Genomic DNA, 15,910 nt, shown 5'->3' on the forward strand with positions numbered 1-15,910 from the left:
TCTGTTGTGGGCCACTAGATGGGGGACATACTAGGGGGCCATATAGGTATAGCTGATGGGATGGTTATAGAGGGTTAACTGTAGGAGGGGCTGCCGGGTAGTAAGAGAGAAGTTTTTAGGAAGTTAAGTTAGACGGGGCCAGGGTGCCCTAGTGTCCACATGGGCTATAGATCTGGACAGCTTGGCAGCCGCGCAACATTCAAGCGCTGTAGCCCACATTACCCATGGCCACTGTGTGAGAAAGCAGTGGGCCAGAACAGGAAAGGAAAGATGTAGCGACTTATCGCCTAGGCAGATGCTTTTAGGGCAGGAGTCGGTTGGACAGCTGAGATCAAGGAAGTTGGAGCTTCAACGAGATCGGTACAGACGGGTCGGATGCTTTACCAGAGGCAACCAAACCTGGTGACTGATTATTTCGAGTCTGGGGCGAAACAGGCAGAACATCATGGCGAGGTCAGGCCAGGAAGGGACTGGGGAGCAGTCTAGGAAAGTCTGGTCCGGGCGTGTACTGCACAGAAGCGACAGCCAGAAAGGGAAAGGTGAAGAAACCAGTAAATGTCACGATGTACCAACTGTGGATGTAACGTGTGAAGTACTCAGTAAAGAAAGTGTTAAAGTTAACTTGGACTGTGTCTCCATTGCTGGGGGTCGCCTGAAAAAAGGACTGTCGTCACCTGGGAAGTGCCCAGAGGAAGCTGAATCTGGATATGCAGATATGTTGAACAGAAGAGAATAGTTTTCTGTAGAGGAAGGACAGGACATAGATATTGCGGTTATTCAGGTCACGACTACAGTCCTGTCCCTCCCTTACATTTGGCGTAGTCGGCAGGATGCGACTACCTCGCCATGCGGAGAGCCCGCTGCAAAATGTTGATGAAGATGTGTGTGCGACTGCTGTGCCCCTGGAAGATGACCGGGAGGAAGAGCAAGTAGTTGCTGTATCTGAAGTAGAAATTGCAAATGAAACACTGGATTTGGCTACTACCAATTTTGTGACAACACCGGACTTGACTACTGAATTGAACTTGACTGACTGGAGAAGAAAATCTGTGTCAAATATAGCGTGGCACTACCGCAGGGTGCGCAAGTAGGTTACCCAGACCAAAGTGAATAATAAAGTAACTTGGCACTCAACTGAATAATCCTTTGCAAATTAGATTTATTTTATAATTTATTGCAGTCCTGGAAACGTTTCGGCCTATTATCGGCCTTCCTCAGTCTGCCGACTGCTATCGCGAAATACTAATCCGGTACCCAAGTAAGGATTCCTATGGAGATCTACTTCAGAAGGTCATGTTGATCTAAATGGTATCTCCTATTATTATAAGAGTGGATATACTGATTTAAATGCCTTGTTTAGATATGGAGGTGGCATACACAGGTGGGACGCGGTATTCCCCCGCACGGCCAGCTGACGAGCGGGGGAATACCGCGTCCCACCTGTGTATGCCATCTCCATATCTAAACAAGGCATTTAAATCAGTATTTCCACTCTTATAATAATAGGAGATACCATTTAGATCAACATGACCTTCTGAAGTAGATCTCCATAGGAATCCTTACTTGGGTACCGGATTAGTATTTCGCGATAGCAGTCGGCAGACTGAGGAAGGCCGATAATAGGCCAAAACGTTTCCAGGACTGCAATAAATTATAAAATAAATCTAATCTGCAAAGGATTATTCAGTGGAGAAGAAAATCTGACATGTCTACTATGACCAAGATGGCGGCTGTGAGAATGGCAGAAGATGGTGAAGAAGCAAACAACAAGGAAAACCACATCCTTCGTGGGCATTGCCGTCATCTCTTGGCCCCAAAACGTGCCTGTCATTATGCCCTGTCCGCCCCTGGTAGGTGCGGATGAAGAGGAGAAGGCCTTGCCCCCTGCCACTGACCAACAACGGAGGGGTGGAGCAACTGGAGGCGGTCCCACATGGTGACAGGCAGGACTCAGAAGATAACCCTGGAAAGAGCTGTGCAGCACCATCTTGTACACTTGAACCGGCCACGATGCAGCATTCGTGCACTCATAGCTGACAGGGCATGGGCCGCATTGAGTGGAGGTGGTGGCACGAAAAAGCGAGAGCAGAGCCTCCCGAAGTCAGCGAGGAACCAGTGGAGACTCCCATCTGTCCGTCTGAGGAGTTGCCTTGACTACGGAGTGTCCAGCTGACGGAGTTACCACCTTTCCAGAGGTGGGATACTGGACGTGCGGAACCAGCGGTGCAGCGTCAGACCCGAGGATCGGGTGAACCGGAGCCTCCCCTGTTTGCTCAGCAGGGACCGGAACTGGCAACTGCCCAGGAGGAACCACGGCTGGAAGTTGAGCATGAACCGGCACTCCAGTTGACCATCAGGCGCGCGGGCGTTCCTGCGGAAGGAACCAAGGTGCCGGGGAGTGCCGCGTCCATCTCCACCTCATCGGAACGGGTGAGTGTGCCCTTGTCTCCGACCCCGGAAGGGAGGCCCTCCCCGCAAAACTCCCTCCCAGAGGCCGTCGTCCGTCCCCGCGTTCCCATGGGGGAGCCAATCCCTCCGCCCCAACCGTCAGAGGTCCAGCCGGTCTCCCACTCAGCTGCAGCTCTGGGGGCCACACATTCCCACCCGGCAGCAGAGGGTCTCTTTCCCATGCCCAGGCAGGCCGCCTGGATGGAAGGAGTGATCCACGACAAGAAGCAGCGGGAGAGGGAGGTTTGGAAGGAACTGCGGCGGCCTGGCGGGAGCGCTCTGGCGGGGCGACGCACCAATGGCTGGTTAGTGTATACAGACACTGACAGGGCTATGGCTTCATTAGTGAAGAAGGAATGGACATCAAGGTGTACGTCAACGTGGCGTCCGTCAACATGGCGTCCATTGCTGGGGGTCGCCTGAAAGGACCGTCATCACCTGGGAAGTGCCCAGAGGAAGGTAAATCTGGAGATGCAGGTATGCTGAAGAGAAGAGTACAGTTTTCAGTAGGGGAAGGACTGGACATAGATATTTTGGTTATTCAGGTCACGACTACAGTCCTGTCCCTCCCTTACACATACATATGGGGGTGTTGGGAGAGAAGTAACATGTTTGTCCAAGCTGGGGTAATGTACCTTTGTAATTGTGCTTTTATAGAGATGAAAGGTCTCCACAGCAAAAATGAAAATGGGGTTCACTTCTAGACTTGGTTATCAGCACCATATTCCTCACCACCTTGGAAAGGATGACTAGGTGATTGTTCATGATCTTTCAGAATTGCTTAAACTCTTGTTTTTGTAGGATCTATGGAGAGGAGATCCCTGCAGATGTTCTCACGAACCATTAAAATGATGAATGCAGCCAATACAGAGTGGGTGCATCCTCTGTATCGAAGCCCCATATCAAGCTGCATGGTGGGCTTCTATGGTGCCATGTCCTGTATGGGTGCCGTTTTCCCTGGAAAGGAAATGCATTTCCACATCTTATTGTTAAAAATACCAAAATTTCCAAGTACAGACTGCACATTCATGCTAAGTGCCATTGGTAGAGATTTTTCATAGGTCGCGCACATGGGTCCATATGGTCTCTGAGGCCTGTTCAGATACACAGGGGTTTGGGTACATAGACGACTGGATTATTTGGGACACTGTTTACATAAGAAAATTGGAGGGCATTACTGTGCACTGAGCTCTTGATCACATAAAGGGTGCATCAAAACACCCTCATTTTATATGAAACAAAAGCTAATTTTCCTGCAACTCCCGCAACTCCTGCAACTCCCGCACTAAAATGTATCTTGATGGTATGATTAGCTCTGACAGACTGACAGCGCTTCCCAGTGAGTCCTATGCTTACATTTTCCTAAACAACCCCTTAATCGTCTTGGCACATATATCAGCCCAGACAGATTGTTGATGAATACCTGAGTTAGCGAGAGCCATGGCCTTCAGGGTGACAAATTCTTCCTTGTCCAGCTTTGTTTTTCGATATTTCCTAACCAGCTGAAGCAGAACCGAATGGAGGTTTAGAAGTCCTGAACTGCGGCATTGTTCTCTGCCCAGCAAGAAGTTCTCTGCCACTGCCAGCTCATCATTCATCGGTAGTGAGCGATTAACAATGCCCAGGACCAGGATTTCCATCCACGCGCTCTGCAGTAGTGCCATCTGGTCCACCAAGGAGAGGACTGAGAAGCCTAAGGGGATGATTAGACATTGTGTTAATTGTATAGGATCAGGAAGAGGGTATATTTGGGTAAGGTCAATATTGGCAAAGATAAGCGTCACTACAGGTGTCTAGGAACCTCATTGTACCCTCTCCCCATTGAAAGCACATGCACGCTCCGCAGAACATGTATGTGTGTAAGGGTTTTGGGAGTAATAGCAGACGGCCAATGGAGAGTTTGGCTGACAACTATCAAAGTTGTACAGGATACTGACAATGCAGTAGGGGAAGTCATATGCAGAACTATAGCTTGCAAAGACTCAACTAATCGCTTGCAAAGACTCAACTCATCTAGTTGGAGCGCCCCCGATCCTGAGAAAAAACTCAGAAATGCCCAAGTACAAAGGAGCAAATGGTGGCCGTACATGCATGCCAACACTCTATTAATTGTACAGTTATGCTCAAAAGTTTACATACCTCGGAATAATTTTTGCTTTCTTGGCATTTTTTCAGAGAATATGAATGATAACACCAAAACCTTTTCTCCACTCATGGTTAGTGGTTGGGTGAAGACATTAATTGTCAAACTACTGTGGTTTCTCTTTTTAAATCATAATGACAACCCAAAACATCCAAATGACGGATCGAACGTTCAAATACCCCATTTCTTAATACCGTGTATTGCCCCCTCTAACATCAATTACAGAGTGAAGTCTTTTGTGGTAGTTGTGAATGAGGTTCTTTATTTTCTTAGATGGTAAAGATGCCCACTTGTCACGATATGTGACGACCCAAAGTGGGGGGGTCGGTCGGTGGACGGCACGACACACACACAACAGGATGGTAAAGGGGTGAGGAAGGCCCTACCAATAGGGGAATGAAGAATGGTGACCTCCTGCTCAAACCTGAGCCTTACCCTGCACTGCCCTAATGTCCTAAGTGGGTCCTTCCTCCCACCGCCGTCATGAACCTCGTCCCTTGCTGTCACCTCACACTGCCCTGACTAATGCACTGACCGGCAAGGGTGCTAGTCTCACCACTGCAGATAGGTACAACACAGGGGACAGTGATAAACATGAGACTGACAGAGTAATAACACAACTTAGCTTTACAACTTCCTCTGCTGCAAAGCACCGCACAGCAGAAGAAAGGCGCCAGGATCACAAACTCACAAAACCAGCTGACACACCACAGCAGCCAGCGAGCTCCTTACTCCAGGCTTGGTCACTGTAGATTGCGCTATCACCGACAGTCAGCTGATGCATCAGGTGATCATTTAACCCCTTCATGACCTGAGGTAATTTCATTTTTGCGTTTTCGCTTTTTGCTCCCCTTCTTCCCAGAGCCATAACTTTTTTATTTTTTCATCAACATGGCCATGTGAGGGCTTGTTTTTTGTGGGACGAGTTGTAGTTTTGAATTACTCCATTGGTGCCGTGAAATTGCAAAAAAGTGCAATCCTACACCTGTTTTTTGTTTGGATTTTTTGCTAGGTTCACTAAATGCTAAATCTGACCTGCCATTATGATTCCCCAGGTCATTATGAGTTCATAGAAACAAAACATGTTTAGGTTCTTTTTATCTAAGTGGTGAGAATAAAATTTCAAACTTTGCTAGAAAAAAAAAAGCGCCATTTTCCGAGACGGTAGTGTCTCCATTTTTTGTGATCTCAGGTTGGGTGAGGACGTATTTTTTGCACTCTGAGCTGACGTTTTTAGTGATACCATTTTGGTGCAGATACGTTCTTTTGATCGCCTGTTATTGCATTTTAATGCAAGGTCACAGCGACCAAAAAAACGTAATTATGGCATTTTGAATTTTTTTCTCGCTACTCCATTTAGCGATCGGGTTAATCCTTTTTTTAATTGATAGATTGGGCGATTCTGAACGCGGCGATACCTAATATGTGTATGTGTGATCTTTTTTTATTGTTTTATTTTGAATGGGGTCAGCGGGGGGTGATTTAAACGTTTATATTTTTTTTCATATTTTTAAACTTTTTTTTTTTACTTTTGCCATGCTTCAATAGTCTCCATGGGAGACTAGAAGCTGGCACAACTAGATCGGCTTTGCTACATAGAGGCGATGAGCAGATCGCCTCTATGTAGCAGAACTACTGACTTGCTATGAGGGCCGACCACTGAGTGGCGCTCATAGCATTTTGGCACTGACAACTATAGAGGTCTCCAGGAGTCCTCGCGCTGTCATGCCGAAGCACTGGTGACCCGCGATCACGTGATGGAAGCGCCATTTAAATGCCGCTGTCAGAGTTTGACAGTGGCATTTAACTAGATAATAGCCACGGGTGGATTGCGATTAGACCCGCGACTATTGCGGGCACTTGTCAGCTGTTCAAAACAGCTGACATGTCCCAGAAAAGGTGTGGGCTTATCGCCGGAGCCCACATAAATGGGAGGGATACCAACATCGGTGTACTATTACGCCCGATGTCAGTAAGGGGTTAGAGGATGGTGGGAGTGGTCACCACCCACATCAGCTGACCTAGCAACTAGGCAGTTTCAGAAAGCTGTCAGCAAGGGAAACTGACATTAACCCCCGCTGTTCTGAAAGGAAAAAAGCAACATTTAAATCATAGTAGAACCAGAGCTGCCACAAATCCAAAATGGATCGTGACAGTACTCCCCTTTTATTGAGGGGCCTCTGGACCCTCAACACCAGGCCTCACAGGAAACGACGTATGGTGAGGATGCCTCGATCCACAAAGATTCACCTCCGCAGTCACATGATCCTCAGGTTTAAGGCAAATGCAGCGCAAAGGAGATGGCAATAACATAGGCTCCAGAGGCGGAACAATTCTCCAGCGCCGACCTGTGAAATATGTTGTGTACGTGCATTACTGGGGGTAACTCCAGATGGAAAGTCCCCAGGTTGAGAATGGCTGACACCCGATATGGCCCGATCACTCTAGAACTCCAAGTCCCAGTTGTGTACTTCCACCTGATGTCTTTGGTGGACACTCACACGTACTCATTCACACACAGGTTCGGACCTGAACGTATATTTCCATGCATGCGTTTGTCAAAGGATGGTGAACTCTTTGAGGAACCAACAACAGAGGCATCCCTCTGTGTCACCAATCTCATACTCTCACTACTCACAGTGGGAACCACCACACTCCCCTGATCCCTTCTCCCTGGAGGACACCGAGACTCTGGATTTACCTGTGGTAAGGGTTGACTCCTGCCCCTACTCCCAGGTAGCGGCTTTTGAGATGGTGTACATACTTTGGTGCGAGCTGGGCAGACATTGATGTAATGATCCGTAAGTCCACAGTAGAAACATGTCCCCATACCACGGTGAACTGTGGACAACACCGTCTGAGAAAGACTCCTGCCACTTGCATAGGTTTGTCCGTCTGCACTGGTGTGTCCTCCTCCCTAGAAAGAACAGGGGGCAGATTTGGTGTATGTCTCTCCATGAGGCGTCTATCCACCTGGATAGCAAGGGCCATGGCAGCTTCCAATGACCCAGGAGTAGCGTACTGCACCAGAGTATCCTGTAGCCTAGGTGACAGACCCTGACAAAAATGACTCCTAAGAGCAGAGTCGTTCCACTGCGTGTCAATGGTCCATCTCCTAAACTTCTCAGCTGCCCGGCCCCCCTGCTTGGTTTTACGGAGTCTAGACTCAGCCAGGGAGACGCAATCAGGATCCCCATACACAAGCATCAATGCCGCAAAAAACTTGTCCACCAACCGCAAAGATGGTGAATCGGTCGGCAGGGAAAAGGCCCACTCTTCTTGGCAAAAAGTCTCCAGCTCCTGTAAATTCCTGGGCTATCTAGCATGAACTGTGCGCTTGAGATCTCCCCAGAGTGGCTCAATGATAATGAGGTCAGGAGACTGAGATGGCCACTCCAGAACCTTCACTTTGATCTGCTGTAGCCAATGACACGTCGACTAGGCCTTGTGCTTTGGATCGTTATCATGTTGGAACGTCCAAGTCCGTCCAATGCGCAGCAGTATTTGCTGATAACGTGCTGCATTCATCTTTCCTTCAACTTTGACCAAGTTTCCTGTGCCTTTATAGCTCACACATCCCCAAAACATCAGCGATCAACCTCCGTGCTTTACAGTAGGAATGGTGTTCCTTTCATCATAAGTCTTGTTGACCTCTCTCCAAATGGAACGTTAATGGTTGTGGCTAAAAAGTTCAATTTTGGTCTCATCACTCCAAATTACCTTGTTCCAGAAGTTTTGAGATGTGTCTCTGTGCTGTTTTATGTATTGTAGGCGAGGTACGAGGTACTTTGTGGCACTTGCGCAGTAATGGCTTTCTTCTGGCGACTCAACCAAGCAGCCTATTTCTCTTCAAGTGCCTCCTTATTGTGCATCTTGAAACAGCCACACCGCTAGGTTTCAGAGAGTCCTGTATTTGAGCTGATGTTATTTGCGGGTTTTTCTTTGCATCCCGAACAATTTTCCTGGCAATTGTGGGAGAAATTTTTGTTGGTCTAACTTACTGTGGTTTTTTTTTTATAGAGCCCCTGATTTTCCATTTGTTAATCACAGTTTGAACGCTGCTGACTGGCATTATCAATTCCTTGGATATCTTTTTGTACCTTTTTCCATAGATCCATTGACAATTATTTTGCTTTCCCCATGACTCACAATCCAGGATAGTCAGTGGCTGGATGAAAGATGCAAGAGTCTATTTGGATCCCAGAAACTCACTCAGTTTTTATGCACGCACACACACTGATTACAAGCAAACAGGTCACAGGTGAGGATGTTACCTTTTGTAGCCATTCAAACCCATTTGTGTTAACTTCTGTGCATGTTATCAGGCCAAAACACCAGGGGATGTGAACTTTTGATCAGGGTCATTTGGATGTTTTGGGCTGTCATTATGATTTAAAAAGAGAAAACATAGTAGTTTGACAATAAATAGCTTCACCCAACCACTAGCCATGAGTGGAGAAAAAGTTTTGCTATCATTCATATTCTGGAAAATGCCAAGAAAGCAAAAGTTCTGCCGGGGTATGTAAACTTTTGAGCACAACTGTATATAGGTTTGTCTGCAAGAAATGTTCGAATACAGCACTTGACTTGCTCCAGTAGTCCCCTAGACAATGAATGGCCAAAGCTACGGTATATTCCAAGAGGCTTTTCAAATACACATTTTCAAAGTGGGACAACCTATACATATATTTGTGGGTACAAATGCAAAATCTGAATCAGTGCCCTCCATTTACCACGTGCCAGTTATAATGCGCTATCTGTTCTCATATGTCCTTTGTAGTGACCGTTACCTCTGCGACCCCTTTTGACATTGTCCTGGTCATAGCCGATTCCACCTTCTCCAGTAACCTTCACTGTGATCTGGGTGTGTTTCGTGCTGAATATCAGCAGGAACCTCCTGCCCTGTCACGCTCTCCCGTTCCTTTAAATTAGCTCCTCTTTGTGGTGTCAGCCTCCATTACCTGTCTTTTTCACACTATGGCAATACAATTGTTTCTTTATATATTGAGTGCTCTGTTTAATTGGGAAATATTGGAGATTGCTATCACTGGAGGAGGAGGCTCCGCCATGTCACAATTGGAGAAGGGACCCAGAATACCATTAATTTGGAGATGATAATCTGCGTCCTTCTTGCAGCCACTCAATAGATGCTGGGTTTGATAGCACACAACCCAACGTGGAGGGGAGTCAGATGCTGCCACAAAATGTCTTGGTTATCAGATGCTTTTTAAGGCAAAGCATTGTGGATCCAGCCAGGCAAATTGTCTGCATCACAATTTATAGTTTTACTTGGAAAACTGAAATTTTCATTAAAAAAAATGATGGTTTACTGCCGCTTGTAATATCTTTTATAGCAAAGATCCATATAAAGTATTACATGAGGAATTACATTATTATTAATTCTCCTTTATACATCCATTGTTATCTATCCATTTCCCCGCTGGGGGATTTTGCACCAAATACATCAATTTGCATGCACAACGAAGAATTTGAGCAAATTCAAAGATGCTTATTTTTTTCCCCCCTTTTGCTTTTTTTATTTTAGAGTGAAATTTGCAAGATCCTTTCAAAAATCTTCAAAATGTTGCACATTATTCTTCAGCTGCACCAGAAAGAATTAAACAGACTATGTAATCTGTATAATCAAAACCGCTAGCTCCTAAGATGCTGCACAATGAAAATATATAAAAAAAAAAATGAATAATGAATATAATAAATAAAGTTAACTTAGAAAAGGCACAGGTAGCAGAGCTTTTTTTTTACTCTAGGACTATGACACAAAAACAATGATAAATTGGCCCCTATAGTTTTATTTAGCTTTATTTTTGGGGGGCTTGTAAGAAACATCACAGATTATATGCATTTCATTTTACAAGCTTTTTAAGTGCTTTTTTAGAAAAATTTTTAGATATTTTTTACATTTTACAGAACAGTGCATTTTAAGCTGTTTATAGAACATTTAATCCTATTGACTTTTAGCTGCAGTGTTCTTTGCAAAAAAAATGCTGGAAAAACACCATAAAAAAATGGAGAAATAACTGCAGCATTTTTCTTTCTAAAAACACTGGGGCCCAGATTTATCAAAGTGAATATGCCAAAATTAAATCTCTTTGAAAAGTCTTACATTTTTTGCGCAACGTGGAATTGTGCAAGAGTTTTGCAACTTTTGACGTTTTCACGCCAGTTTTGTCTAGCTGGGCGGAGACAGGGGGCACGATGAGGGCTTATTAATAATATTTTTTATCTGCTGTTACCGTATGGTGTCTACATTGTAGCAGGCAGTTGTGGTTATCTCAACACCATATACAATACAAGCAAATATGTGTCGTGCTTCAGTCCCTTAGGTGACCTTTAAATGCCATCAAGGGTGGGAAAGATGCATCAGGACACCTAAAATAATATATTTTCACAGTCCTGTTATTATTGGTGTCCCACAGAGGATCATGACTGTCACACTGTGGTGATACTGGCACATTGGGTATCTTTGAATTGCCATTAATAGGTAACCTAGCATTGTACCTGGAACATGTTTGGCCCATCCGATGGTGACCAGCAGCTCTCGGTTGATGAGCTCACACAGGGTCGTCAGGATGCGCAGATCTCCATCTTGAAGGTCAAGATCAGGACTAGCAAATATCTCCCCGGGCTCCACCAAGACCAAATGAGACACTACTTTGTTTGCTGTTAGGAAACAGAGAGGGGAATTTAGAGTAAGTATATTGTTCCCCGGTCCCATCTGTTATCATAATATTTGCTGTAAACCTACTTGTCTTCTTTCCTTGGAATGGATGGTGAGCAGTGAGGTAAGAGCAAGGATCTGGAGTCTCCACTTCCACTGGACGTCTGTACTTCTGTCTACCACCTCGGACACGATCCAGCCTCACACCTAATATCGGAATTTCATATATGTAATCAAGGACAGATTCATGTATCTGAGTTAGATATGTTGTGTTAATAAACAATTTCCCTTAAATAAAAAATCTTTTTCGTTTTTACATTTGTTAAAATTTTGTATTCAGCTGTTATATTGCTTGGCTTTCAAGCAGCACATTGACGTTGAGTAGAACTCACATGTTTGCCTTATGTATATGGTTTGTAGGTTTTGTGAAAATTACTGTGAAAGGGAACCCATGACATATGTGATATGCTGTGGATATTCTAACCAGATTATTCAGTGTACAGTAGGAGCAAAGTGGGTGAAAATGTACAAAATCTTATCCATACGTTGCATTAAAAAAATCTTTAAATTCCCAGAGTACAAATTTTCAGCACATTTTTTTTACCCTTACAATGCACAAAATGAAATCTGCTGCAAATCTGCAGCATAAGCACAAGTGACACATGCATATTTTGCAGCAGACTGGTTGTCATTACCATATTTGCTCCTAGAAAAGCCAGTGTCAATGCTTCACAATCAAGATTAGACTCTCAAGAGTGAGAAATATTACATGGCCAGCTTACAGGAATGGCTAACCACCTGAGAGAAGGGGGGAGCAATATGCAAAATGCTAATTGCCCCCCACTTTGGATAATGGAGGGTCTGTAGGGTCCTCATTTTTGCTTTGTGTACAATGCAGCCTATATACCAGAATGAGATTTAGGACTAATATTATTACCAAGTTGACTTCTCAACATATTTCCACAGAATAAGTAAAAAATGTATGATTGCGTGGGGTCTGACCAATGGCGCCCACACCAATCACTAGAACAGGGGTTCCAATGTCTACTGTGTGAAAGGAGCAGCAGTGAGCATGTGCAACCACTGCATCTTTCACCGTCTATAGAAGCAGTGGTCGCACATGCACAGTACTACTCCATTCATACAGGGAACTTTTGGCCTTTCATTCTTAGGATGGGTGAGCAACTCAGTATCCTGACCACCAGCAATCATACATTTACCTCTCAACAGGATGGATTATATAAATTGTTTATGGGACATCCTCTTTAAATTAATTTACATAATTTAAGCAATGGATTAACAATACAAGAACAAATTAGGATACCATAGGGCATTGTTGATGAATTATGGTCAAAAGTGTTAAGTTTTCTTGCATGTACCTTCCTTCATCATCCCAACTTTCAGGCACTTGCGGAAGCGGCAGGCTTGACAAGACTTCCTTCTCCTCTTGGTAATTTCACAGTCATTCACCACAGGACAGCTGTATTCAATGTTACCTGTGGAAAAGACAAGTACGATACCGAGGACACATAGAAAATCCTTAAATCACACTAATTAAAAGGGTTATCCAAAATAGAATAAAGGGTCTGCTTCCTGTCCAAGAGATATTGTCAAGTTTTGGCTGAGGTCTGGTAATCAAGCTCAGCCTTAGTCACTTAGTGGGGAAGGGGGGGGGATTTGATTCGTGAAAGAAATTTATGGCATATCCGAGATATCTCCCATATTTGTCCAACAGGTGCAGGTCCTAGAACCTATCAGACAAATATGGGAGATCTTTCTTCCCCTCCAATGATGGAGGACTGGGGAACCGTTGTTCTGGAGATAAGTTCTAGGACCTGCACCTATCTCCAGAACAATGGTTCCCCAATCCTCCATGATTGGAGGGGAAGAAAGATCTCCCATATTTGTCTGATAGGTTCTAGACCTGCACCTGTCTCCAGAATGGTGGTCCCACAATCTTCCATGATTGGAGGTGAAAACTCATGCCCCATTAAATGCGCTAGCTTGTGTTTGGAACTCCAGTGGTAATGAATGGAAAGAAGTAATACATGTGCCACAACCTCTCCACTCTCTGTTGGTGGGATGTCAGCCGGAACGGGGGGGGGGGGGGGACGAATCCGGGGATACATAGCAAATCCCATAGGTATGCTATAAATGACTCTTGTGAGGTATAAACTCTTGAAATTGGGCTAAACTTCAATACTAGACCCAAAGCATGGGCAAAAGTGGTGCCAGTTCTTGGATAAAAACCCAAGAAGTCAATGCTTAGAACTGGATGCCATATTATCACAGTTGGTGGAGTAGACTAGCCCCTATTCAATACATGTATACATGGGATGTATCTTTTAAGGGTGTTAGTCAATTGCCAATTTTTTTAACAATAGATGTTGCTATGTCTCTCAGTTCTTGAAGTAATTTTCTTTCAGAGACTCCTGAAGCACCAAGTCTATGGGCTCATGACACCCAGTAATGTTGAGGACAACTCCACCACATAATGGAGTCTCGATCGCCAGTGCTATGGAGTTATAACCATCACTTATTACCCCCACAAGGGGCTTATCCACTGCAGTATTATGAGCCTTTGTGCACATACTCTGAAGAATATGCTGCAATTGGATATATTGGTTTCAGATTCTTCTGCAAAATCCGCAGTGACAAAACAGTCATGGGTTTGGAAATGGTGCGTTGCAAAGAATGAAATCTCTGACAAGATCTATGTCATATATTGACATTCTGCATATTTTAATATCATAACGTCGTATTTTCTCTGCAGAGTGTGGATGATTTTGTTTGTGAATTACACAATAGATTTTCCACCCGAAAATCTGGTCAGAAAATCCTGCGCATATATACCTAAGTAGATGTCACCAGCTAGAAGATGAATGGAGTGCGAATTATCAGTCATACATGAAAATGAGAATGTACTGATGAATTTAAAGCTTTTGGGTTACAGGATGGAGGAACGCAAATCGGGGGACGCTCAAGTTTATGATGAAACGGTCTATATGGACATCTGCAATGGTGACAGCAACAGTAAGACAGATGTAAACATGGCATAACGGCTCATCTCTCCCCTCTCTAATCTTCCCCTCTCACTCCTTTGGGGTATTTGCAGCTTATTTAATTACAAATTAGAATAAACAGAGAGAAAGTGGAGGAGAGGCAGCGCCCGCTGTATAACGACAGCGTGTCCCTAGGGGGACCCCATGTTAGGATGCGAGGGGATGCTCTGCCACTCAAAGCTTACACACACTAATGAATATTGACTGCTCTCTTTTGCCTGACAGATTCCTCCTCGGGTCCATGTGTGAGGATGGAGGGGAGACCAACCCTGTGGAAACTTGGCACTACCTCCCATCAATACTTCAATTAGCCGTGGTGGCCTCAATTGCAGGATGGTATTAAGGAGTTAAAGCAGAAATTATTATGAATGAGTGGACTACGGTCAGGACATATGGTCAAGTGGACATATGCGTTTTCGATTTCTCTAAGCGGCCCCTTTTCCCAGAGCATTTTCACGTAATACATGTTATATAAGCCTATACTGAGCCATATTGGAATCAAATAAAGTATAAAGTGACATATATGTTATCTAAGTCAGGCTGCTGATGTTTTATTTTTGAGAGAGGAATGGTTGTCAAATAACGGCAGTTCCTAAACTTACTTCTACTCCAAAACTGACTTCTTCACCTAAACTTACTTCGTCACCTAAACTTACTTCTTCTCCTAAACTTACTTTTTCACCTAAACTTACTTCACCAAAACTTACTTCCTCACTTAAAATTATTTCTTCTCCTAAACTTACTTCTTCACCTAAACTTACTATTTCTCCTAAACTTACTTCTTCTCCTAAACTTACTTCTTCTCCTAAACTTACTTCATCACCTAAATTTACTTCCCCTAAAATTACGTCTTCACCTAAACTTACATCTTCTTCTAAAATTACTTCTTCTCCTGGAACTCCAGTATATTGCCATAAATTCAAGACTGGATCATGGAGCAAGGGTGCACTTATTATAGAGACGAGAGAGGGTCGATTCCAGGTTGTTCTGGCCCCTGTTGCTTGTGGTGAGACCTTCAACAGAGATGTACTATCCACAGGTGGTAGAAATATTTGGAAATGTACCCAAAAATGATACTGGGGCGCCAAGTGGTTGGGAGTTGTGTGATGGTGTCAAGAAGCAACTAAAAGGGCACTTATTTTTATCTTTGCTAAGGAGGTTTTTAAATATGAACCTTACACCTACAGTATTTGGACAGCCAAATCTACACTTGGTGGAGCTCCAATCACTTTACCTTCCACTCCACACAACTCACCCTAAAAACTACACCCATGTGGATACATAGAAGGCAACTTACTAACATCTGCTGGCTACAGGGATAGGGGTAACTTGAAGCTCGTGGAGCCTAATACAAAACTTCCAACAGGACCTCCAACTTACATGGGTCTTTAGTAGTGTTGTTCTTCTTCTATGGCCAAAGGAATATTTTGGCCCCCCTAGGCTGCAGGGTTCTGATGGGACTGTAATCCCTGCACTCACTATAGTTGCGCCCCTACCATGTCTATAAACCTAACCCTAAATTAATTTTTCAATATATTTTTTCTTTTTCCACCTGTTCTTCAAAGTCTCTTCGGGCAA

The 15,910-nt window shown here is 44.4% G+C and overlaps 1 protein-coding gene across 4 annotated transcripts in view; it reads right to left on the minus strand.

Moving 5' to 3' along the window:
• Positions 1-15,910, minus strand: part of LOC141052086 (estrogen-related receptor gamma-like) — a 71,359-nt gene that overhangs the window by 5,714 nt on the left and 49,735 nt on the right. For all 4 annotated transcript variants that reach the window (XM_073549299.1, XM_073549298.1, XM_073549296.1 and 1 more), the window contains 4 exons: positions 12,650-12,766; positions 11,358-11,477; positions 11,111-11,272; positions 3,872-4,141 (listed from right to left, as the gene is read on the minus strand). In XM_073549299.1, coding sequence (XP_073405400.1) covers positions 3,872-4,141; positions 11,111-11,272; positions 11,358-11,477; positions 12,650-12,766 — 669 coding nt within the window. The remainder of the gene's footprint in view (positions 1-3,871; positions 4,142-11,110; positions 11,273-11,357; positions 11,478-12,649; positions 12,767-15,910) is intronic.

This window comes from Dendrobates tinctorius, unplaced genomic scaffold, assembly GCF_039654945.1.
Source record: "Dendrobates tinctorius isolate UK_male_01 unplaced genomic scaffold, ASM3965494v1 ptg000158l, whole genome shotgun sequence".
Lineage (NCBI taxonomy): Eukaryota > Metazoa > Chordata > Amphibia > Anura > Dendrobatidae > Dendrobates > Dendrobates tinctorius.